Source organism: Diabrotica virgifera, chromosome 9 (assembly GCF_917563875.1).
Source record: "Diabrotica virgifera virgifera chromosome 9, PGI_DIABVI_V3a".
Lineage (NCBI taxonomy): Eukaryota > Metazoa > Arthropoda > Insecta > Coleoptera > Chrysomelidae > Diabrotica > Diabrotica virgifera.
Genome location: NC_065451.1, coordinates 36412349 through 36439450, shown reverse-complemented (window position 1 = coordinate 36439450; position 27102 = coordinate 36412349). Strand labels below are relative to the sequence as shown.

General features: G+C 32.8%; 1 protein-coding gene and 1 long non-coding RNA gene across 3 annotated transcripts in view; one reads left to right on the top strand and one right to left on the bottom strand.

Moving 5' to 3' along the window:
- Positions 1–528: 528 nt before the first annotated feature.
- The window catches only part of LOC114329382 (mast cell protease 1A), a 64226-nt gene continuing 37652 nt past the window's right edge, over positions 529–27102 (bottom strand). Inside the window, exons 4-6 of one of the 2 annotated variants that reach the window (XM_028278462.2) lie at positions 22783–22896; positions 17459–17593; positions 529–778 (exon numbers count right to left, since the gene is read on the bottom strand). In XM_028278462.2, coding sequence (XP_028134263.1) covers positions 638–778; positions 17459–17593; positions 22783–22896 — 390 coding nt within the window. In that variant the 3' untranslated portion in view covers positions 529–637. The remainder of the gene's footprint in view (positions 779–17458; positions 17594–22782; positions 22897–27102) is intronic. The other variant, XM_028278463.2, reaches the window with a different exon arrangement.
- Positions 14081–14536, top strand: LOC114329384 (uncharacterized). The gene is made up of 3 exons (XR_007700865.1): positions 14081–14217; positions 14279–14414; positions 14469–14536. It is a non-coding gene; the product is annotated as an uncharacterized LOC114329384 (long non-coding RNA).

Sequence of the window (27102 nt, the reverse complement as noted above, 5' to 3'; positions counted from 1 at the left end):
ATATTCCAGGAATGTTTTCAATGTCCTGTGTGTACATTCTAGGAACATACATAGAATGTTTGGTGTTATTAGGGTTGGTCTCCACTCGAGCAATCTCTTTGTCCATCTCCCATATGTCCCATGTTGTATTTGTACGCCATGATAATGATACAGGTTGTTAAACTTATTGCAATTTTCATTGAAATTAGGTTAATATAACACACAACAAGTTTGTAGTCTTTAACAAGGAAGTGACGTGGAATTCAAATTTAGGATTTAGATACATGGTGTTTAATTTAAAAACATACCTTTGATGTGGTACGGTGTTAAGGTAGACTCTGTATATTTGTAACTAATTTTAAAATGTGAAGTTACCTCCCTTTTTTGTAAAAAAACTTTTTTTGATATCTCCTATAGTACCAGATATAATGGATTTAGATCTTTATTAAATAAAAGAAAAACGGTTCTACATAATAGGTTGTCTAAATTCCATACTAGATTCTATGTTCCAAAGGTAATTTGGATGTTGCTGTTTTATAGTAAAGGCTGTTGCTGTTTGAATCAAAATATATTGAGAAATTAACTATCTACATAAGTATTTCATAGCAGAAACAAATTTCCATAATCCGATTATCAAAGAAATTTTACTGCAGATAAATTAGAAAGCATGTATGGTTTCGTCTATCCATCTACGGTAATCAGCGACACTAGTAAATGCTCCACATAGAAAGGGTCCCACACCATACGATGAGACACCTACTACTACACCATCATATTCTAAAGGACCTCCTGAGTCGCCCTAAAATGTTTTAAATGTATTACTATATATTATTATACACCTGTGAGCGGCCGTGGGTAACGGCATAAACGCTGGCCTCATACGCCAGTAGACGTGGGTTCGATCCCTGCCAAAGACAAACCATTTTCATTTCCAATAATGACACGAGCCGTCTCACCGTGCCTCGGAGAGTACGTTAAGCCGTCGGTCCCCCTGGGCTAGTGTACATCGACACTAGTTACTTGAAACAGGGTTAAAGATGTAATTGGCGCTGGAACTATCCGAAAGGATCTCCCCGGCAAAAATGCCATACGATATTATTATACACCTTTTTTAGGCATCAACGCCCTTCGGTAGGGATCTATGGAGGAGTATCACCAAGCCAGAAGCCCTTATCCCTTGCTGTACCGCTCCTCCATAGGCCGATCAGACGCCAGTTTATTCCAGACCAAGTCGTAGATTCTATTGAATTTTATACTACGGCGTTGCAGTACGTTCTTTAACGGTAAAATATTGCAAAACCTATAAATTTTAAAGAACCGTTTGGATTGACATGAAATTTGGCATACACATAGCTAACAAGTCAAAAAGTGATATTGTGTCGATATGTGATTTTGCCCCCGGGATAGCTTTCACCCCCTCTTGGGGGTGAAAAAGTATTCGTCCAAAGTAAGTCCGAAAATTGATAAACTGACTAATTTTAAGTAACTTTTGTTCTATAGGGTTTTTTCGCTAAGTGGATACCTTTCGAGTTATTTGCCAGTGAATATGTTCATTTTTTCAACAAAATAACCACGCTTTTAGACGGTTTTTTGCAAATAACTCAAATAGTAAGTATTTTGTCGAAAAAGCATTTATAGCAAAAATATAGCCTGTAAAAAGTTTAAGAAAATGTTGCATATATCACGTTTCTATACCTAGTAGAAGCAGAGTTATAGCTAATTAAAAATAGGTTCATATTCGTCAAATTCCAAATGGAATACTTTAACGTGAAATAACCAAAAATTAAGCACATTTCGGGGAAAACTCATTACAATTTATTTAAAGTGTTTAAAAAACGCTTCATTTTTGTTTAATAAAAAAAAAATTCTAGCATTAAAAGTAAACAAGTTACGCTCCAAATAAAGGTAGTTCCTTGTTTTTTTTGGTAAAAAAATCGGGAAAATCACCCCCTAATTAGTATCTCAAATGAACTTAATCGTTACGACTTCACAAGTTTCTTGACTCGTGAACGTATTGTTTATATGATCTGTAAGTTTCATCGGTTCAAAGTCCTTATTTTTGAAAGGGCTGTAATTAAAAGGGTTGAACGAGTCACTGATCACGAATGTATGCAAATTTAGAAACACCAAATCTTAATCACTTTTTGTCTAAAAGAAAAACAAAAAAATACATGATATTCAGAAAAGTAATGCTGACTTTTTTGTTTTTCGAGATTTTTGGTATCTCTAAAAATTTTTTACTTTATTTTGAAAAAAGCATATTTTTCAAAATTAAAATTTTTAAAAATTTTACTTTAAAACCAATCTTTTTCCAAAATAAGCACTTTGAATCGATGAAACTTACAGATCACATAAACACAACATAAGTAAAATAATTTGTGGAGCAGTAACGATTAATTTCATTTAAGTTGCTAATTAGGCGGTGGTCTTCCCGTTTTTTTTGCCAAAATAAAAGGGAACAACTTTATTTTGAGCGTAACTTGCTTAAATTTAATGCTAGAAACTTTTATAAAAACAGAAATAAAGAAATAAAGGGTAAAGGTAACACAGTATATAGAAATCATATATTCTTCTAATGCGGAGTAGACAAGAACATCAGAGCACAAGCAGGTGTTGGCATATTAGTAAACAGAAAATTTGAAAATAACATCGAAGGGGTTAATTACACCAACCAGCATATAATGGATATTTCAATGAAGTTAGCTAATGAAAAAATCCATATTGTTAGCATTTATGCACCAGATGTATACAAACCAAAGAACGAGAGAGACGAATTTTTCGAAAAACTTCAAGAGACCCTAGATAGATTGCCACAAACAGAAAAAATATTCTTGTTGGGAGATTTTAACTCAAGAATAGGAAATACACCCATCCAAGGAATAATGCACAAGTTCAACGAAGCACCAACAAATGATAACGGAGATTCACTAATAGAGATATGTGCACACAACGAGTTGCGTATCAACAATACATACTTTGACCACAAAGAACAACATAAATATACATTCACTAACACAAGGGGCCACAGATCGATGATTGACTATGTGATAACCAACAGAAAAGTTCACCCACGGGAAGTACTTGACGTACGCACAATGACGTCTGCGAATGTAGGAACGCAACACGGAATGGTTATATGCAAGTACCGTCACGCGTACATAATAGAGAGAAAGAAACCACCTAACTACATCACCAAGTTCAACATAGAATCCCTACAAGACGAAAGTACTAAGGATCTCTACCAAAAAAGACTTGAGGAAAAGATCAATCTTAGCCCTATTGAAATCACAGACAATATAAACGAAGCATGGGAAAAAATAAAAAATCATATAACTAGTAGTGCAAAAGAAGCCATTGGAGAAAGAACAATTGACTTAAACGGCGGCAGAAACCAAAAACCATGGTTCACACAGGAAGTCAAAGATTTAGCAAAAGAGAAGAAAGATGCATACGTAAGATATATTAACAATAGGACCCCAGAAGAGTATCAAAGATATAAATCAGAAAGAAATAGAACAACTAACAGAATCAAAGATCTAAAACAAATATATTGGGAAAAATTCTCAAATGACATGGAACATGATTTACGAGGAGGTCAAAGGAAGGTATGGAACATGTTGAGGAACAGGAAGAAGCCGGTTACCGAAGAATTACAAATTAACGCAATAAAGCCAGAAGAATGGGTAACTCATTTCGAGAATCTATACAAAGACGATAACGACGATAATAATGAAGTGCAAAGAAATGGCCTACAAAACATTCACCAAGAAGAAACAGAGAATGACAACATCACCCAAGAAGAAGTAAACGAAGCAATCAAAATATCAAAAAATAGAAAATCACCAGGTCCGGATAATATACCAAATGAATTAATTAAATACGGAGGTACAAAAATAATAGAAGAGATAACAACATTATTCCAAAAAATTATAAACAACATGACAGTACCAGAGGAATGGAGAGAGAGTATAACAATACCCATCTACAAGAAAGGCGTAAAGACAGATCCTACGAACTACCGAGGAATTACGCTACTCAATTCTACATCAAAACTATTGACAAAAATTCTATCCCAAAAAATATATAAGAAAGCCGGTGTATCGGAAGAACAACAGGGTTTTCGCCCAAACAGATCTACAATAGACGCTATTTTCATAATGCGACAATTAGTTGAGAAATCAATAGAATTCGACAAGCCCATGTTCACATGCTTTGTAGATCTGAAACAAGCATTCGACAGAGTACGATTAAAGGACGTGCTCAGTATCCTTGAAAATAAAAACATAGGTCAGAGGTATAGAAACATAATCAAAGAGCTCAATAGATCTAACAAAACACGAATTAAAACCACACACGGGCTCACGGAAGAAATCAAAATCAATGCAGACATTAGACAAGGGGACAGCCTCAGTCCATGCCTATTTAATTTAATAATGGATGAAGTTATAGGTAGTGTTAACATAATGAATCAGGGATATAAAATGGGTAACCCAACCATGAGAATACTTTGCTACGCAGATGATGCAATCTTAATAGCCGAAAACGAAGATGACTTACAACGCCTACTACAAAAATTCAAAATAACCGCCGAAAAGTATAACCTGACACTATCCAAAGAGAAAACCCAATCGATGGTAATATCCAGGAACCCAATTAGATGTAAGTTAGTAGTGGACGACCATATAATCGAACAGGTAATGGATTGCAGATACTTAGGTGTGGAAATATCTAGCGACAGGCATCTGTGGCAAGAATCAAAACAGCAGGCAATGAAAGCAGCGAGAATATCTGGTTTCCTGAGGGATATAATCTGGCGGAATAAATATATGAGCACCGAAAGCAAAGTCCGCATTTATAAGACATGTGTTAGACCCGTACTGACATACGCAGCTGAGACAAGGGCCGAGACAACAAAGACCAAACAGATAATGAAAGCAACAGAGATGAAAACCCTAAGATCCATAAGAGGTATCACACTCAGAGATAGAGTACGAAACGAAGACACATTGAGAGAGCTAGGCGTTCAGGACGTAGTGAGATGGACAAGAGCGCGACGACGCATGTGGAGGGACTACGTAGATCGGATGGACCCTGAACGTATGGCGCATTGGGCGAAAACACAGAAGCCCAACACCAAGCAACCCATAGGAAGACCCAGAAAACGATGGTACGAGAGTTGGAGCTCCGGATCGCAGCAAAGACTGTAACAGAAGAAACAGGACATAGTCCTATTACAAGAAGAAGAAGAAATAAAGCTTTTTTTAAACATTTTGAAAAATTTATAATTGGATTTCTCCAAAAAGTGCTTAATTTTTTGGATATTTCACTTCGAAGTATTCTATTTGAAATTTGGTGAATATGAATGTATTTTTCATTGGCTATAACTCTGGTTTTACTAGGTCCAGAGACCTAAGGCGTACACCATTTTTTTACTTTATTACAGGCTATATTTTTGCTAGGAACGTTTTTTTCGACAAAATACTTACTTTTTGAGTTATTTACGAAAAACCGTCAAAAAATGTAATTATTTTGTTGAAAAATGAACATATTCACTCGCAAATAACTCGAAAAGGTTGACTTGGCGAAAAAGCTCATTAGAACAAAAGTTACTTAAAATTAGTCAGTTTATCCATTTCCGGACTTATTTTGGACTTATATTTTTCACCCCCAAGAGGGGGTGAAAGTCACCCCCAGGGCAAAAGCACACATCGGCACAATATCACTTTTTTTCTTTGACATGTAAGCTATGCGTGTGCCAAATTTCATGTCAATCCAAGCGTTTCTTTAAAATTTAGAGCAAAAACCGTGGACAAGAATGGACTATTGACCTTTTTAATAATTTCAAATGACCTGGCTGAGGCTCGAACCTCGATCGCAAATCCACTAAACTGGTCGATCGACTGCGCCTCAGCCAACCGGGCCGTCTAGACCGACAAATGTATTACTACTTTGTATAAAATAATAAAAATCTTATAATTGATTGAATTTTAAATTAAATTTAAGTTTTCTTTAAGTGATAATCTAAAATAGAGGGTAAACTACTTCGTGTGATGAAAAACTGGTGCTATCATCACAGGTTCTTTGCGTCAAGATATAAGAAATCTGGCCTGGCGCTGGTGGGATGTCCCTACCGATTTAGTATCATAATAAATAGTTGACGTTACTAATCCCTCAATTGTCTTCGCGACGGGTGGCAATAGTTTTGGAACAGCTACTAGGGCCGTACTTTATATTATTTACAGAACTGACTCGTTACCTATCAATGCAAATAAATTATTAAAATTAAAATTTCTAGACAATGTATTAAAAATGTTGTTTACTGTAGACGAATTCGTTTAGTCATCTGAAATTAACTTGCTTGGAATCAATTACAAATTATCACAAACAATTTTTATGTCCAATGCGCTCATTACGTGAATTTTATGGAGTTAGATTATAATTTGTTTTATATCGTTTTCACTTTAAACAAAATGGACTTCCGATAATGCAGCTTTCTATCTTTAAATAAAAAAATTAAAGAATCATTAGAAAGAGCATTAGTTAAAGATAAGATATACCTCTAATTATTATTCTATAGCTTTACACATAATTCTCGTGCTTATAGGTATTTAGGTAAAATTAAGTATCATGTATTTATCCAGTAAACATACAGGGGGCAAACATATTTAAGTTTGACATTTGCACATTCAGGCAGTTATTTTCTTGCATTTAGATAGAAGGTTAGATCGCGAGTATTCAAGTAAAATGTCTGAAGTCGGTGAAGCTAGTGCTAAGTGTAAAACACGTTTACATTTATCTGATGATGCCGAAGAAATTATTAGGAATGTTTATCAAGCTGTGAAAGAAGATAATCCAAATCCAGAAGACGGTAAATTCCTCATCAAGACAACATCTCGACTGACAAGGATGCCATATACAACAGTGTGGAAAATTGTTACGAATAGAATTCAACCTCGTAAAAAGCGGAGTGACTTTTCTACACATAAAGCAGTAAATGAAAAAGACGCTGAGGTAATTAGAAGAGCAATTTACAATTTCTATTCAAAGAACCTAGTTCCAACGCTTAGTCTGATCTACGATCAACTTGTTAAAGACTATTCCATTACGTAGTCGCCTTCAACTTTATCAAGATTTTTGAATCACATTGGTTTTCGATACAAGAAAATTAATAAGCGATCATCAATAATGGATTCTCCTCGTCTAATTAAATGGAGAAATGAATACTTGGATGCTATATCTAAATTTAGAGATGAAGGAAGACCGATATTTTATCTAGATGAAACATGGTTCGATACCCACGATACTGCTCAAAAAGGTTGGACAGACGATTCTATTAAATGTGCACCCAATTATCTAATTAATAGAGGTCAGCGAATAATTATTCTGAACATTGGATCCAAAAATGGCTGGCTTGGAGGGGAAAGTTTTTTACTATCGGCAAAAAACATTAAAGATTCAAAGCTGGACTACCATGAAAATATGACGAGTAGCTTGTTTAAGGAATGGTTTGAAAAGAAGGTGTTGCCAAATTTGCCTCCAAAAAGTGTAATTGTAATGGATAACGCAACGTATCACAGCGAACAAATTAGAAAAATCCCCAGTGTAGGTTCGATAAAAAAACAGATATCTGATTTTTTGTATGACAATGATTTGTACTTTGAAGAAACAATATACAAAAAAAGAAATGTTGGAAGTTCTTCACACAAAAGTGTTTGAGAAACAATTTGTTATAGACGAATTAGCCAAACGTGATGGTCATACTGCATTGCGATTACCTCCTTACTACTGTCTCTTCAACCCCATTGAATTAATCTGGAGCCAACTTAAGGAAAGTTTACGGCGAAACAACTGCTGTCCCAAATTTAGTAGCGAATCGGTGTTACATGTTGTAGAAGAAATAAAAAATATTTCCCCAACACTGTGGCAAAATTGTGTTTCACGTGTTATAAAAACGGAAGATCATTACAGAACATTAACCTCACATATTAAACCAATAATTATAACATTAGATAACGATTCTAGTGAAGATGACAGCGATAGTGACATAGAGTTGTAATTTGTATTTATTTTTTTCCGTCTAAACTTCAAATTTTATGATGTTATTTTCTGTGTTATTTTTTATTATGTTATCTTTTTAATTCTGATATTTGCTACCACTCTTTTAATCTTTTATTGTTATTATCATTAATTTCCTTCATTTCTTTAATTTGTTCATTTCTCTTATTTCATTGTACATAATAATATACCTATAACTACATAGATATAAATACGTAATAAATATAATGATATGATATTTAAATTTATATTTATTATTCCAACCCCATTAAAATATTATATCTACTTGAAGACTTGAATTTTTTTTTGTTAAGGGGATGGGTACGAACTTTCGGCTTTAAGCCGTTACGTTATTACCGAGGGTCGAAAGTCCCTGAAAACTTCTATAATGTTTATTTTAATTAGTTACAGGGGTGAAAAACTAAGAGAAAATTTAGTGTGATTTTTAATTTCAAATATCTCATTCAAAAGAAACTTTTAATTCATTCCAAGGGACTTTCGGCCCTCGGTAATAAAGTAATTTTTCATTCTGCGTTTCAATTTTTCAAAAATACTTACATATTAGTTTTCTCAGGATTCGAAACAAATGATTACATTTAAAACACATTGAAAATTTTGACAGGCGTCAAAATTTTGCATTTTTTCCTTTCCCCTTAATTTTAGCGAATCCGCTCCTGGAGGGTTTGTTGTTTGTTATTATGATACTAAGGCCGATGCCACATTATGCGTTTTGAACGGATGCGGTGAAAACGCATCCGTTTCCAACGCAACCGGACCGACCTGTCACACTATGCGTTTAGTCTGGTGCAGGTAGTAAGCGCGTACCGATGACTCAAAACGCATCCGCTTCCAACGCAACCGGACCGACCTGTCACACTATGCGTTATCACCGGATGCGTCGGAAACGCATCCGGTCAAAACGCATAATGTGGCATCGGCCTAAATCGGTAGGGACATCCCACCAGCGCTAAGCCAAATTTCTTATATCTTGACGCGAAGAATACATAGTTTTAAGTTGCCTTTTTAGTTTTTGAACTCGTGCATTTGTCGGCTCCCAGCTCCCCCTTCACTTACCACGACTAGTCACCAATTGAACTACATTTTTAAAAATTCATTCGTGTAAAATACCAGCTTTTCTAATATGTAAAATGATTTTTTCTACGGACAATATATTATTCTAAATGTTTATAAACTACAAAATTTCACAAATTTGGCATTAGGATTATTTGGGAGTACAAATAGAGAGCAGAGGAACTGAAGAAACTGAAATAAGTTCTAGAATAGAAAGTGCTGCTCGGATGTACCACGCAATCAAAAGTACGTTTCTGTCAAAAAAAGAAGTATCCCAAAAAGCCAAAGTGTCCATATACAAGACGGTGTTTGTGCCGATTTTAACTTTTGGTAGTGAAAGTTGGACGCTTACTGATAAGTTAAAATCGAAAATACAGAGCATAGAAATGAAATTTCTTAGAAGAATAATGGGTATAACCAGGTTAGACAGGATTAGAAATGAGGCAGTCAGAGAACATCTTAAGGTCCAACCAATTATAAAAAAAATTGAAGAGGCCCAATTGAGATGGTATGGACACATGGTTAGAATGAACCAAGAAAGACCAGTTAAAAAAGTATGGGAAGCCAGAAGACAAACCAAGAGACCAAGGGGCAGGCCAATGAAGACATGGGATGATAATGTAACCTCAATCCTAGAAACACGAGGAATCAGCAAAGAACAAGCAAGAAACCAAGCAAAGAATAAGAAGCAATGGAGAAAAGTTGTGCATGCAACTAACTAAAGACATTACACCCGACACCTTAGGGTAAATGGGTTTAGGATTATATATATATATATATATATATATATATATATATATATATATATATATATATATATATATATATATATATATATATATCTTTTGATCACTGAGTGTGTTTCAAGGATCTACATCTCATGTTTTTAAACATATATTTTACTTACTTTAAGTAATTAGGGAATTAAAACTTGAGACTGTCATTGTCGGACTTGCCGTAGATTTACGCACCTTCTATGTCTAGGTCTCGAATGTTGTTTTTTGATTGGAATGTGTCTAAAGATATTCAACCTCTCATCTTTATTGATAAGCCCAGAGAGGTTGAAGAGGGCGAAACACATTTCTAAGAACTGGTGTTTGGATCTTTGATTCTATTCAAAAAATTTTTCCCAACCCGAAATGGTGGATGTGTGAATTGTTCGTAAGGGGATTTTTCCACATTCTCTATTTCATCTGTTTGATTTCGTACGAGTGGTCGTCAAACCATTAACCTTGGATCTTTTGATCACTGAGTGTGTTTCAAGGATCTACATCTCATATATATATATATATATATATATATATATATATATATATTATGATACTAAATCGGTAGGGACATCCCACCAGCGCCAGGCCAGATTTCTTATATCTTGACGCAAAGAATAGTTCATTGGCAGACTATTATTATTTTTCTAGAAAGGACACACGTAGTTATAAAAAATATGTTTAACTAAATCTTCAAGTGAATCAAGAGTAATTTACGAGGGTAAATGAAAACGATAACATATAAAAGTAAAAGATGGTTTTACTTATTTTCGATTCATAGGGATGCACAATCCCTGGACAGCTGTTTCTTCCATTGCAGGCTTCCTCAACAGAGCTAGCGTGGACCATCTTTTACTTTTCTCTCTTTACTCAGATTTAAATACTAGGAAGTTTCTTTCTGTCCTTCTCCTAGACGAGTGAAAACGGAATGTGACTGCATATATAGTAGAGTCCTTTTTGTTTTCTATATTCGTCGTCTGCTGTCTTATAAATGGTAACAGTCGCAGATTAAGGATGTACCAGAAAGAACTTTCAACAAGAAAATTTTCAGGTTTAAATAACTATTTACCATTTTAATTTTTATTATAATGGTGAATTCTGCATCTGAGTCTTTTCAGTTTGTTTAAGAGATGTCGCTGGATTGCGTTCCAATGGAGAGTTCAATGATCTTTGAAATTTCCCTTAAATAGATGGGCTAGCTGGTTTTCGATTCGGAGGTGTGCACGCTAGCTCTGTTGAGGAAGCCTGCAATGGCAGAAACAGCTGTCCAGGGATTGTGCATCCCTCTGAATCGAAAACAAGCAAAACCATCTTTTACTCTTATATTTTATCGTTTTCATTTACACTCGTAAGTTACTCTTGATTCACTTGAAGATTTAGTTATACATATGTTTATAACTACGTGTGTCCTTTCTAGAATAATAATAATAGTCTTCCAATGAACTACCTGTGATGATAGCACCAGTTTTTTTATCACACAAAGGAGTTTACCCTCTATCTTAGATTACTACTTATAGTCTGGGCTGATTATCGGAGAATAGGCCGTTTTTGGGAAAAGTTATTTACCAGCAATTTTATTGCTGGAATCGAATTATAAGATCCTATATATTAATAATATAGGTATGCAAAGTCCTCAGATAGTGTGCTACTTCTTTTATAAACAAAATGGTGCCCGAAAATCGTTTTTTTTTTTCAATTATTGCTTTATAACTCCGAAGATTTTAACTTTACAACAAAAATACTCAAATAAAAATTCACCGCGATTAAATTCTGCATAGAGACGTGTTTTTCCCGATCTGCTCCGACGAAAATTTTCCTCAGAAAATGCGGGTTTTCCCAACAAAATCTTTAATTTTCAAATAAAGTTTTAGATAGGTAATTATCTACCAATAATTAAATAATTTGGTGACTTAAAACCCTTCATGGTTTAGATAATAGTTTCAGAAGCTGGTGAAAATTAAACGAATATTTTAGCAACAATTCAATTGTTAATTAATAATTTACGGTCGCAATAATAACCAAAATAATTATGATACACTGCTCAAACTTTGAAATCTTATAAAGATGAGATGCATATTTAACATTTTTTCGACAAAATATAATTTTTTTATTTTTTTGCATAATCTTTAAATGTTAAAAAAAATAGTTATAAACAAATTAACGTTTCTCAGAAAGTTTTTATTATATTATAATTTAAAAAAATAGCTAAAATGCGCATTTCAAATATCTTGAAAATTAATGCTTTAAAACCTTTTTGCATTCATTTTCAAAAAAGTTATGAAACAGAAAAATAAACATACGATTCTACGGTGTTTATAATGTTTTTTTAATTCTTTCAAAGCGTAGAAGTGAGTTTAAAATACAAGCTAATTATTTACAAAAAAATATCGATTATCAGTTTAATGGTTATATTTTAATTAAAGATTATAAATATATTTTTTGTAATTTACACGCGCTAAAGTAGACTAATACAGTACTGTAGCTAAAATTTTCACTCGGAGCGACGATCGGCCGCGTGACGTACACTTTTAATAAATAATGTATGCTGCGTGTCAGTCGCTTCGAGTGAACATTTTAGTTCCGACTCTATATCAGGCCTACTTTTGCGCTAAAAATTACAAAAAAGTATTTTTAATCTTTGATTAAAATATAACCATTGCACTAATTTTTGACATTCTTTGTGAGTAATTAGATTGTACCATAAACTCACTTTTAAGCTTTGAAACAAATTATAAACAACGGAGAATTCGTATATTTATTTGCTGTTTCATAACTTTTTTGCAAATGGTTGGAAAAATTTTTTAAAGCATTCATTTCCAAGACCTATGAAATACGCATTTTAAATATTTTTTAAAATTAGAATATAATAAACAATTTCTGAGAAATGTTAATTTGTTTATAACAATTTTTTTTAAACATTTAAAGATTATGCAAAAAAAATGAAAAAATTATATTTTGTCGACAAAATATTAAATAGGCATCACACCTTTACAATCTTTCTAAGTTTGATCAATGTCTCATGATTATTTTGGTTGTTATTGAGACTGTAAATTGTTAATTAACAATTGAATTGTTGCTAAAATATTCGTTTCATTTTCACCGGCTTCTGAATTGATAATATATACCAAGAAATCTTTTATTTCACCAAGCTATATAATTATCGATCAATAATTACTGGCCCAAAAAATTTATTTGAAAATTCGAGATTTTGTTGGGAAAACCCACATTTTCCGAGGAAAATTTTTGTCGGAGCAAATCGGGAAAAACATGCCTCTATATAGAATCAAATTGGGGTGAATTTTTATTTGACTGTTTTTGGTGTAAAGTTAAAATCTTCGGAGTTATAGAGCAATAATTGAAAAAAATACGATTTGTCGGCGTCATTTTGTTTATAAAAAAAGTAGCACACTATCTGCGGACTTTGCATACCTATATTAATAATATATAGGATCTTATAATTCGATTTCATCAATAAAATTGCTGGTAAATAACCTTTCTTTGTACTTTACTAATTAGACCAGCGTATTATAGGGTAAAACGCCAGTTATTGGACACGAGACAGTTATTGAACATTACAGTGTTAACTTACGATTATAAGATTTCTGCAAGTGCTAACAAGAGTATATTTCACTAGGTGGCACTACTGGCTTCTATATTACGTACATTCTTATGTCTATGTTCTGCCTTTAACGGGTTCTGTGATTTTGGCGGTAAATATTTTTAGGTTATGTGAGTGAAGTGACATTTAAGCATTGTGTTAAGCATCTGCTCTGACTTTTTTTTCAAAACTACGTGTTATTTTTAAGGTAAGATTGTATTTTTATTTAAAAGCGTGTAGTTAAGACACTTATAGTCCCTAAGGTAGATCGCGTACAGTAATAGGGATTTTAATTTGGATTTAATTACGCCTGTCCAATAACTAAACTAGAAAACTTGCTGAATTATATTATGGGACACCTGTCCAATCACTAGATAACTATACTTACCACATATTTCTACAATTTTCAACGTGTTTATGTATAATTAACTGGAGATAGCAGTAAAATTAATTTAGTAATCTATTTGACAGTTATTGGACAGCTGTCCAATAACTAAATTTGACCGTCTAATCACTAAATTGATTTTTTAGGATTGTAGTAAAATGCCTAAACTTGGAAAATACGATAAGAATAAACTTATAGAAGCTGTTAAGGATGTCCAAAATGGCACTGAATCGTATAGAACAGCTGAAAAAATATGGAATTCCGAAGTCCACTATAGAATTTAAATTAAAACATCCGGAACATAAAGATACACTTGGACCGTCTCCTATTTTAACTTGCGAGGAGGAGAATACTCTGGTTAGGTACGTTCATTAAATTTATCTTAATCCATAGCATTATTTGATTTTACATTCAATATTCCAGATGGATACAAGAAACCGCTTCAAAAGGTTTCCCCAAAAAGGCTAACGATTTAAAAAGCAGCGTGCAAAAATTTTTAACCGAAAATCCTCGCCCCAATAACTTTAAAGATAATCGACCTGGAGATGGATGGTTAAAAGTCAGTCGCCAAAAAAATGTATTTTAATCGGTATTTATCGTTTGATTTTTTTAGGGATTTTTGAAGCGACATCCAGAGGTTTCTAAAAGGACAAGTGAAGGTGTAACGGCAGCTAGCGCTTGCGTATCTGAACGAGACATCAAAAACTGGTTTAAAAATATTGAAACCTATGTTAAAGAAAAACATCTAGAAGAAGTTCTAACTGATCCATCAAGAATTTTTAATGGAGATGAGTCAGGATTTCAAATATGTCCATCTACTGGAAAAGTATTTGCTATGAAAGGTTCAAAAAATGTTTATAATGTTGAAAAAAGCTGTTCAAAAGAAAACGTCACTGTGATGTTTACGTTTTCAGCAGACGGTAAAATTTGCGTGCCTATGTTTATTTATCCTTATCAACGTATTCCAGAAAAAGTTGCTAAAGGCATTAATCCTAAATGGGGTGTGGGCAGAAGCGATAATGGTTGGATGACGGCAAAGACATTCTATCAGTATATTGCAAATGTTTTTTACCCCCAGCTAATTGAAAATAATATTAAGCTTCCAGTTATTCTTTTTGTAGATGGGCACAAGAGTCACTTAAGTTACCAATTAAGTCTATTGTGTAATGAACTGCAAATTGAAGTAATTGCACTTTATCCTAACGCCACAAGGATTTTACAACCATGTGACGTCTCTATTTTCCGTCCACTAAAAGAAGCTTGGCGGCAGTCAGTAAGAGAATGGGAAGAACAGCATCCAGGAGGGGTAGTCAATAAGGTTGTATTTGCTTCTATATTGGAGCAAGCTACAAAAGAAAGTTGTAAAACTGAAACAGTAGTAAATGGTTTCAAGGTTTGCGGATTGTTTCCATTTAAAGCAGATGCTATTGACTACACAAAATGTTTAGGTAAAGAAGTAGGAAAAAATTTAATCATTTCGGATCATCAAAAGAAACCCAAGATGGACTATAATACTTTCGTAAATATCTTAGGTCCTGAAAAAGTTCATAGCTTAGAGAATTTAAAAGAAAATCCAAAGAATAATCTACCTAGCGACGATAATTTGAATTTGTTGTTCAAAATTTGGAATTTTTTTGAACATGATCCAAAATATTCTGATAACCAAATGGTTCTAAAAAATAGAGACACAAACATTAATATTATTCAAAATGTAGCTATCACATCTCCGGTTAAAAATACTGAAATAAAAACATCAGAACAAAGTGGTATTGAAAATGTAAATATTTCTGAGAGTAATAGTACCAATGATATCCATATTCAACAATATAAAACTAATGTTTATGACTTACCCTCTACAAGTAAAATTATTGTTAAACACGAATTGTTGGGCAATTTTTTAACTTGTCCTACTGTACCGGAAAGAAAAAATAAACGTAACACGGAAAGACTTCCTTTCGCTATTACATCTGCACGATATCAAGAAATGTTACGAAAAAAGGAGGAGTTAAAAGAAGAGCAGGAAAAACAAAAACAAGAAAGGAAACGTAAAAGAGAAGAAAATTCAAAAAAAGTCAAATGTTCTATTTATTGTTCAAATGATATTCAATCGAATAAATTAAAATGCGATGACTGTAGTCTTTATTATCACGAATGTTGTATTCCTGTTAAGCATATACAGCATATACCTAACGATGGTGATCTATTTATATGTCACAACTGCTTCAATCTGCAGGATAGTGATTCCGATGCTAATAACAGTAACCAAGACAGTGAGGATGAAGATATTGACGAACTTTTCACTCAATACAAAGAAGCACAGAAGCAATTACAAAATTTAATTGTGTCAACTGTACATAATAGGTACCCCATACCGCACAGAACTTTTGGTTTTTCTTGTAATTTTCATTTATTTTTACGTTTGTATTGTGTTAAAGCAGTTGTCCAATAACTAATTTTGAGTGTCCTGTAACTAAATAAACTGTCCAATAACTATAATTTTTGTAACTATTTTTAATAAATATATATTGACAAAAAAGATTTAACCCTTTCTTTAAATCCTTTTAGCCATATTGTATTAAACTGTTTAGACTACGTTTTGTATAAATTTCAATTCAATCTGCAGAGAACAATGTGAATTACGAATTTTTAAAATTGAAATTTTCTTAAGTGTCCAATAACTGTATGGTTTACCCTACCTATTTTTTTTTCAAAATTTAAAGATTATGCAAAAAAAAGAAAAATTTATATTTTGTCAATAAAATATTAAATAAGCATCTCATCTTTATAACCTTTATAAGTTTGATCAATGTATCATGATTATTTTGTTATTATTGCGATCGTAAATTGTTAATTAACAATTGAATTGTTGCTAAAATATTCGTTTAATTTTCACCAGCTTCTGGAATTACAATCTACACCAAGAAAGCTTTGATGTCACTAAGTTATTTAATTATTGATTAATAATTACCTAAAACTTTATTTGAAAATTAGAGTTTTTGTTATGAAAACCCTTATTTTCCGAGGAAAATTTTCGTCGTAGCAAATCGTGAAAAACATAATCTCTATGCAGAATTTAATTGCGGTGAATTTTTATTTGGGTGTTTTTGTTGTAAAGTTAAAATCTTCGGAGTTATAGAGCAATAATTGAAAAAAAAATACGACTTGTCGGCGCCATTTTATTTATAAAAATAGTAGCACACTATCTGCGGACTTTGCATACCTATATTATTAATATATAGGATCTTATAATTTGATTCCAGCAATAAAATTGCTGGTAAATAACTTTTCCATGAATTTTGTTATTAGCCCAGGGTATTAAATAAAACTTAAATTTAATTTAAAATTCTATAAATTATAAGATTTTTATTATTTTATACAAAGTATGTAGTAGTAAAAAAGCGTTCGATTAAGAATATATTTTCAGGATTAAGGATATTCTTTCAGAAAGAACTTTCAACAAGAAAAGTTTCAGATTTAAATAAATATTTACCATTTTAATTTTTATTATAATGGTGAATTCTGCATCTGAGACTTTTCATTCAGTTTGTGATAAATTATTAATACTTGTTTAAATTTGTCTTCAAATATTTAAATTTGATTTACCTCATAAGCAGCACCGTTTATTATATCACCCGCACAGATCACCTTGTTCAACCAGCCTTCATTGGTGCAAGTTTCCTGCGGCAGTACTTCCATTCTTACTGCTTTGAGAACATCTGATCCTTTGGGAACATTCATCTGAAAACATATTTATTGTATAAAATAAAATCTTCGACAGAAAAACCGTATGAAGTATTTTGTTGACTGCATAAATCCATCTGACATTTTTTTAGGGGGCTATGGCAAAAATAAAACACCACGCCTACCATGCGGGTTGGTGAGTTTTAGAGTAAGTAGTTTGAAATGATGAAAGAACTGGACATAGAAGGCGGAAAGATAGGCCTTAATATGAATTACAGCAAGACCAAAATCATAACAAATACAGATGAGGACATCACAATGAGGATCGGACAAGATGAAATAGAACAAGTTCACGATTATATATACCTGGGTCACATTATAAAACTTAACAAAGAAAACCAAAGAGCAGAGATCAAAAAACGAATTAGACTGGCATAGCCGGCATTTGGAAGACTAAGCTACATCCTTAAAAACAAAATATATCCACAAATTCTTATGACCAAGGTATACAATCAATGCGTACTCCCTGTTCTCACTTACGGTTCCCAAACGTGGACGTTTACAAAAGCAAACATGGACAAGATCATAAAAACGCAAAGAGCAATGGAAAGGCATATGTTGCACATAAGACTATTGGATAAAAAGAAACGAGTGGATAAGAGAGAAAACCAAAGTTAGGGATGTTAGACAAGAAGCTGCAAAGTTGAAATGGAGATTTGCCAGACACACTATAAGACAAAAAGAAGACCGACGGAACAAAATTCTCATAAATTGGAGACCGTGGGAATATAAACGAAGCAGAGGAACACCACAAATGAGATGGGCAGATGATGTTACGAAGCACGTGGGCTCTAGTTGGATAACTGTAGCGACAGACAGAGAAGAATGGAAAAGGATTGGGGAGGCCTAAGTCCAAAGATGAACCTTCTTCTTCTTAAAGTTCCCTCTCCTATCGAAGGTTGGATATCATAATGGCTATGGTCACTTTGTTGGCTGCTGCTCTGAATAGTTGTAATAAACTACAGTTAAACCATTCTCTAAGGTTCCTCAGCCAGGAGATGCGTCTTCTTCCTATGTTTCTTCTTTCTTGGATCCTTCCTTGCATAATAGTTCTCAGCAACTCATATTTTTCTCCTCTGGTAATGTGACCCAAATATTCCAGTTTTCTAGTTTTTATGCCTTTTTATAATTTCTAACTCGTTATTTAATCGTCGTAGCACTTCAACATTGGTAATCCTTTGAACCCACTGAATTTTCAATATTCTTCTGTAACACCACATTTCGAACGGTTCTATTCTTCTTATGTGTTGTCTCTTCAATGTCCAAGCTTCCATTCAGTATAGCAATATAGAAAATATGTAGCATCTTAGAGCCCTCAATCTGAGAGGCAACTGAAGGTCTTTGTTTGTAAGCACTGTCTTCAATTTTATAAATTCTTGACTTGCAGTTTCAATTCGGACTTTAATTTCTTTGCTTTGGTCATTTCTGTCATCAACCTAGGTTCCCAGATATTTGTACGTCTTAACTTTTTCTATTTGGGTTTGCTCTATCATTAGCCTTTCATTTCCATGTTCTGTTTTTGAGACAATCATAAATTTTGTTTTTTTATTGTTTATTTTTAGTCCGTATCGAATGCAATAATCGTTAATTCTATTTAGCAATTCTTGTAACTATTCCAGGGTGTCTGCCATTATAACGGTGTCATCAGCGAATCTGATGTTATTTACTATTCTTCCGTTTATAGAGATTCCATCACTTAGCTCAGCTATCGCTTTCTGAAATATGGCTTCACTGTACAGGTTAAACAGTAGCGGCGACAGAACACAACCCTGTCTTACTCCTCTCTTTATATCAATATTCTCGGATTCTTGTTCTTCTATCTTTATATTGGCCTTTTGATTCCAATACAGATTGATGATAATTCGTAAATCTCGTCTGTCTATATCTCTGTTTTTCAATAATTCTATTAGTTTTTCATGTCGGACCCTGTCGAACGCTTTTTCGAAGTCGATGAAACAGGAATGAATATCCAGGTTCATATCTAAGCATCTTTGAGAGAGGACATTAAACGCAAACAATGCCTCTCTTGTTCCTAGTCCTTTGCGGAACCCAAGTTGGGTATCATCCATATCATATTCTAGCTTTCTGTATAATCTTCCATGAATCATCTTTAGAAATATTTTGAGGGTATGGCTTATTAGTGATATTGTAATATAGTCCGAACAATCTTTGGCGTACATGGGCGCTTTGCAAACGTAAATCTAAATATACAGGGTGATTCACGCAAGTACAGCATAGTCCATAATAACTAGTTTTAATGGATCACCGTGTATATTTCCATGTTCTTAGAAGCTACTTCACAGCCTCATCTCAAAAAAGTGTATTATGTAAGGGCCATTAGGAATAACACACGGTGAAATTTTGAAATTATTTATAAATTTCGTCAAGACATTAAATAATACAAAACCTAATAGATTTATACTTAGTTTAGAAAATGTATGCCTCTATTGAGCTAATTTAAAAAATAATACCATTATCTAAAGTATGATAAATTACTAATTTCAAAATTTTATGTAGGTATTATTTAATATCTTGTCGAAAATTATATATAACTTTAAAATTGCACCTTGTATTCTTCATAATTGGCACTACATAGTACACTTGTTTGTTTCGAGGTTGTTTAGCAGATTCTAAAAACATACAAATATTCACGGTGTTTCGATAAAATTAAAGATCATGGACTATGCTAGACTTGTGTAAATCACCCTGTAGATTTAAATTTCTGTTTAAACAGTGCATATTTGAATTTAAAAGTTGACATATCCTAGCGTTCTTTATAATTTTGTAAAATAAGGGCACAAACAATTTTATTCCGTAAATGGTTTCCACACATTACAATTTCAAAATTTCACCCTGTGTAATTCATAATACATGTTATGGTTCGTTGAAATCAGGTTGTTAAGCAGCTTTTAAAAATATAAAAATATATAGGGTGTCCATTAAAATAAAGCTTATGGAATATGCTAGGCTTGCGTGAATCACCCTGTACATTCAAATTTAGGTTTAAAAAGCGTATATTTATATTTAAAAATGGACGGGTATTAGAGTTTTTAAACATTTTTAAAACAAGGACAGCCATAATTTTGTTCCATAAGTGCCTTCCACCCTATATATTTTTAATGTCAGTGACGTGTTAATTTTGTTCATGTAAAACTGAATTTGTTCTATCGAGATTCACTTTGACACTGACGTTAGTAATTTCTTTTTTGAGAAGTTCAGTTGTCAGAAGTGAGTGGAAATTACTACACAATCAACGCACCTGCTCATATCCAATATTATTAATAGTAAACAGACATAAAAATAACATAAACCTTACGCCAATCAATAATTATTTATTTACACCATTATAATGTATTGCTAACAAATGAGAAAATTATTTTTCGTCAAACGTCACATAATGATGACATTACTTATGTAACTTGATCCTGTCAAAGTTTGATGTCTCCGCCGGCAGCAGTTTTTTTCCCATTTCTTTACGGCGCGGCGGAGGGAAAAATGTTGTCATGGCAACAATATGAAACATGTCACAAAGCAACAATACAAATGTCATTAACAACAATTAAACATCATTTTTATTTATAGTAATATTAAAAGTACAATTAGTTAATGAGGCATTTTCAAAATTGAAACCGTGCAAAAACGTTCCCGACTCTTGATACGCATTGGTAATTGTTGATGATTTTGTCGAGCACAACTTTCAGCAATCATTCCCGATATTGGCGAATCATGAGGGTTTAAAATTTTTTTAAACCCTCCATCAATTAAAAGTGTTGCTGAAGTTCGTCGTAAAGAGTGACCCGTGTATGCGCTTGCATCGTTTAAATTTAAATAACTAGCTACTTTTTGGGCTACTGCGCTGATCGAATGTATTCCCATGACGCTTCGGTAACACTTTCCATTTTGGTACTTGATAAAAAATCAGTTTTCTGTGAAATTTTCAGGCCGCAGTGATGCATACTTTTTATACAGTTTAATGTAGTTTTGACCAATTATCGTAAAAGATCTAATTTGTCATGTTTTACTGTCTGGGATTTTGATAATTATTACATTTTCTTTATCCTCAATGTCCACAGTCTTCATTTTTACCATTTCGTCGCATCGACAGGCGCCGGTAACCCCAATTAACAAAACAATCTGAAATATTTTTATAATTTAGTAGAGTATACTACATGCTTTGCAATATAATTTTTTTTACCTTTAATCCTAAATACAACTTATCTGGCGCTTCAAACAAAAATTTATCAAACTCGTCTTTAGTGAAAACTTTAGACTTCTTTGCAGTATATCCTTCGCTTGTCTTTTTCAGAAAGGCACGTAACTTTAAAAATTTGCTTATATCCACATTTTTTCTAATAACTAACTCGGATTTTATCATAGAGTATCGTGACCACATTGTAGAAGATTTCCATTTATTTTCATTTTCCATTATATTAAAATATGCCAGTAAAACGTCTTCGGTAACTTGCCGTACTCCTCTTGTATCGCACCACTCTTGGAAGTGCTTGTACGCTAACCGATACTTTATTCCGGACTTGGAGGGCCCCAAACGTGCTACTGCATCATTAGCCGCGGACTCAATTTCGTTTAGGTTTTCCATTTTGGCACTAAATTTGCGCTTGCGGTTGCAACAACAATAAGCTGTCTTTAATAATTGCAAACAACTGTCAAACAAATGTAACCAGGGAGACGCAAATCCCACCGACGCGACGACTTAATTATTTTAATTTCTAACATCTAGACGACTTTGATAGTTGTCACAGTTAATTTCGAGTAAAAATAGCGTATGAATTGTACTATTTATGGTTGAAAATAGCTACGTTTGAAGAAAGAATAGTATACTTTATTCGGCAAAGAAGCGACTTTTCTTGACTTGCCCTCTATTACGCGCCTCACTTCGTTCGGCGCGTAATATCGGGCGCGTCAAGAAAAGTCATGCTTCTCCGCCTCATAAAGTAATATACTATTATTGTACAAAATAAAAATATTTTGTAGAAATAAACTTCACAAAATTTTATGAGGTTAGTAGACACTCCCACTATTTTTAATAATTCTTCTTTTTTTAATGAAAGATTAAGTTGATTTGAGTTGATTTTAGCAGTTAATAGTGTGAGGTAGGAATTTTTGTGTTGTATGTTTCCTATTCCGAATGTGTCAAAAAAAATCTCGCGAGAGCGAATGTAGTTTACCTTAGTTTTTCCCCAACCAGCAGCTAAAAGAGGCGCCCCTTCCGGTAATTGGTCATCTTGGTTTGGCAAACGGGCTGGTTGGATCTTATTGGAAAATTCAACTTTTTGTGCTAACTGAAACAAATTAAAATTAATAATATGTTTGATTCATTTCAAAACACAGTGGGTAAATATTTACTTTCATAAATCGTCGCTGTGAAATTAAACCGGTATATGCTTCTTTTCATGAGCATTTTTCAGTGCGTCACAAATGATAGAAAAAAAGGTAAGTCCGTGATAATATACATTTTAGTGACATGACATTTTAGTTAAATCTGACAGTTGTCACGTTTTATTTGGAATTTGGCATAAAAACAAATCAATTGTGTTTATTGCGTTTATAAAATGGTATTTTCTTTGATTTTTTGTATAGTCTTATAAATTGTTCAGATTATATTCGTAGATATATTATATAATTTGTAAATTATTTGATTTTCGATTATAGCGCCATCTATTGACAACTAGAATAAATGTTATAAATGTCACCGACGAAATTAAATCACCGACGTGCGTTTTTTTTCTGTCACATACAATTTATCGCGTTAGAAAGAAATCGAAAAACTGTGACGCACTGAAAGATCCTCACGAGAAAAAGCAAAGCTACAAAATGCATATTTTTCACCAGAACACTTTAAAAGTTTTCACATGCAATATTATTTTCCATTTAACGTTAGTTTGGTTTACCTCAACGCCACCTCCTAGCAACGTCGGAAAAACAAGTCCTTTAAGACAACTGGTTCTTTAATATATTATTCCCTTAGCTTTCTCGAACACCGTACCGGCCATCTAGCCACCGATACAGCTTACGTTCATTACTGCGCAGCATTCTTGTACAGGTAAATATAATAACGAATTTAAAATTATTTTAAGACGAAAAATTTTTTGTTATTACTTTTTAAACATTATTAGAAATATGAATTATAATTGCGAGGTATTTCTGTGGTTTAAAAAGTAATGACACAAAATTGTTCCGCCTTAAAATAATTTTAAATTCAATATACAGGGTGATTGATTAGTGTGATAAAGCTCAGTAGATCCGCTATAGTAATAGATAGCAATAAAAGTTAAAAACAAAAGTTCTAGCCAACTTTGAGCTTCACATTATAAAATTAGTTAGAATTTTACAGGGTGTTTGATAACATAGTTGCAGACCAAACTTATGTTTTTTATATGGAACATCCTATATTTAATTTTATATTCAAAATTCTCTTAACTTCCCCATCACAAAAATATAAAGGTTTGTTATGTTATATAGGGCTTTTACAAAGTTATAACCAATTTTCTATAAAAATCGTAACAAGTTCAACTCCCTGTATAAATAAAAATAAGCACAACAGCAATGGTTTATTAGTGCGGTATTTTTGTTGATTGTGAAATTTTTTAGGAATTGTTGATATTGCTAATTTTCTTTATTTATCGAATACAAGCTGAGTCAAAACGCAAGTACATTCTTTTCTCAAAAATTTTAAATGGAACACCCTGAATTTTATATCACTATCGAATAGTTCATTACCGTACTTTAATTTTTGTATAATATTGCCTGCCTAAATTTGTTAGTTTTCGAGATATTTCGAGATATTTTCGAGCAAGTTATTAATTAGGGTGTTCTATTTAAAATTACTGAGAAAATAATGTACTTGCGTTTTGACTCACCCTGTATTCGATATAAAGAGAAATTAGCAATATCAATCATTTTTATAAATTTTGACAATTAGCAAAAAAATATGGCACCAATAAACCATTGCTATATAGTTGTTGTGCTTATTTTTATTTATACAGGGAGCTGAACTTATTACAGTTTTTATAGAACATTGGTTATAACTTTTTAAATACCCTGTAAAACATATCAAACCTTTATATTTTTGTGATGGGGAAGTTAAGGAGATTTCGAATATAAAATAAAATATAGGGTGTTCCATTTAAAAAAACAAAAGTCTGGGCTACCACTATGTTATCACTGTACCATTCTAACTAATTTTGTAATGTGAAACTCAAAGTTGGCTACAATTTTTGTCATTAACTTTTATTGCTATCTATTATTATAGCGGATCTACTAAGCTTTATCAAACTAATCAATCACCCTCATTTTGTATTTACCTGTACAGATGTGCTGCGCAGTAATGAACGCAACCTATATCAGCAGCTAGATGGCGGGTACGGTATTCGAGGAAGCATAGGGAACAATATATTAAAGAATCAGCTGTCTTAAAATACTTTCTCGAAAACGTTGTTATTAGCTCTTAGACCATCATGCATGAATAAAATTTAGACAATTATTGTTTATTGAAGTAGTAGTTACAAATAAATAGGAAACTTTAAATTCAGTTCAATTTTTGCTTTTATGTCACCAGAAATATGCAGCTATGACAGTATGACTTTAAATTCAGTGTAACGTTTGCTTTTATGTCACCGTAGGTTTTGAATCCACTGGTATATTGCGCACTAGATCTGTCTTTTGACAAACAGAGTGGCCATTTTCACGTAAATGCATACCGGTCTAACGCCATCTGACGGATTTTTATTCGAGTATATGATATGGCGGTTTGACATAAAATTTGAACAGAAAAAAGACATTTTTTGACGCCAAGAACTCGAAAACTCAATTTTTGCAGATATACCGGTTTAATTTCACAGCGACGAAATATAATTTTAGACCTATCTGACCATAAACATACTAAATAATGATTAAAAACAAACATAAACATCTATAAATAATCAGAACTATTATGATAGACCTCTCACAGGAACTTACCAAGCGACATTCTTTAAACTTGATCATAATTAAATGATAAATTTTATCATCATCTACCTAATTTAATAGTTATTTATGATATAAGTGTTAAAAGTACACGTTTAAGGCACGCATGTGAAAGTTTGCAGAATGAACGATAGCGAGTTCTGCAATTTACATGAGTGCCTTAAAAATGTACTTTTTAACAGGCATATCATTCAATATTTTTTCTACAAACGCAATTACAAGACAATATCTACAAAAACTTTTACTTGAACTTGACTGACATTCCAACTTTATATTTTTTTGACATTACATCATTTTTGACATCAAAATTGCATATACGGTCAATACGAACTGCAGTGCCTTAAAATTTTTTTAAAGCCCTAGTGCAGTTGCATTTTTAACGCTCTTATGGAGTGCTAAAAATTGCATTTTTAACACGGTTGTAGAAAAATCTCAATCACGAATATTGATATGGAGAACGATATAAATGGAATGTTTTACTCAGTAGCAGTAGCCCGGTCAAAGAACACAAAGCTTTTCGAAAACCTCAAAAAAAATAAAGGAAGGAATGAAAATTTGGGAATAGGTAGTTAAAATTGTATATTATTATATAAGAAAAAGTTTCCAATTATATATTCCCTCCATTTTAGAAAAGATATTCCCTCAATATTACAAAAATGGAGGGAAATACCCCATTCTCGGGGTGACAAATATTCATTCAAAATAAGTTCGGAATTGGATAAAATGACTAATTCTATACTTTTCGAGTCAATACTTTTCGAGTTATTTGCGAGTGAATATGTTCATTTTTAACAAAGAAAAACATGTTTTTGGGCGGTTTTTCGCTAATAACTCAAAAACTAAGTATTTTATTGAAAAAAATGTTCTTAGCAAAAATATAGCTTATAAAAAAAGTAAGAAAATATGTATGCATGAAGTCTGTAGACCCAGTAGAAGTAGAGTTGTAGCTAACCAAAAGTAGGTTCTTTTTCGTCAAATTCCAAATCGAATACTCCAACGTGAAATAACCAAAAAACAGAGCACTATTCGGGGAAAACTGATTACAACTTTTTTAAAGTGTTTTAAAAAAGGTTTATTTTTGGTCTTTAAAAAAACTTCTATTCAGAAAAGTTAAACAATAGTTTTATTACTCTTTGAGATTTTTGGTATTACTAATTATTTTTAAGTTATTTAAAAAAAATTGATTCTCTTATTAGTATAAGTCCTCAATCTGTTTATCCGTGCACAGTGCAGGATTGCATATATCTCTGCCTGAAATACAGAGGTATATTCTCCTAGTGGTATGGAACCGTTATATTTCCTATCCTCACTATATACTCCTGATCCTAAATTTTGCTTTTATTTCCCTGCAGTCTATGTAATCCCATCCTTGCCTCGTATGCCTTTATATGATGTGTTAGGGAGGAAGGTTTAGTAAGGCTTCCATTGCTGCAGTTGGTGTGCCTCTCATTGCACCTGATATGCTAAGACAGACAAGCCTTTGTATCTTGCCTAACTTCTCTATAGAATTCTCTGCTGCACAT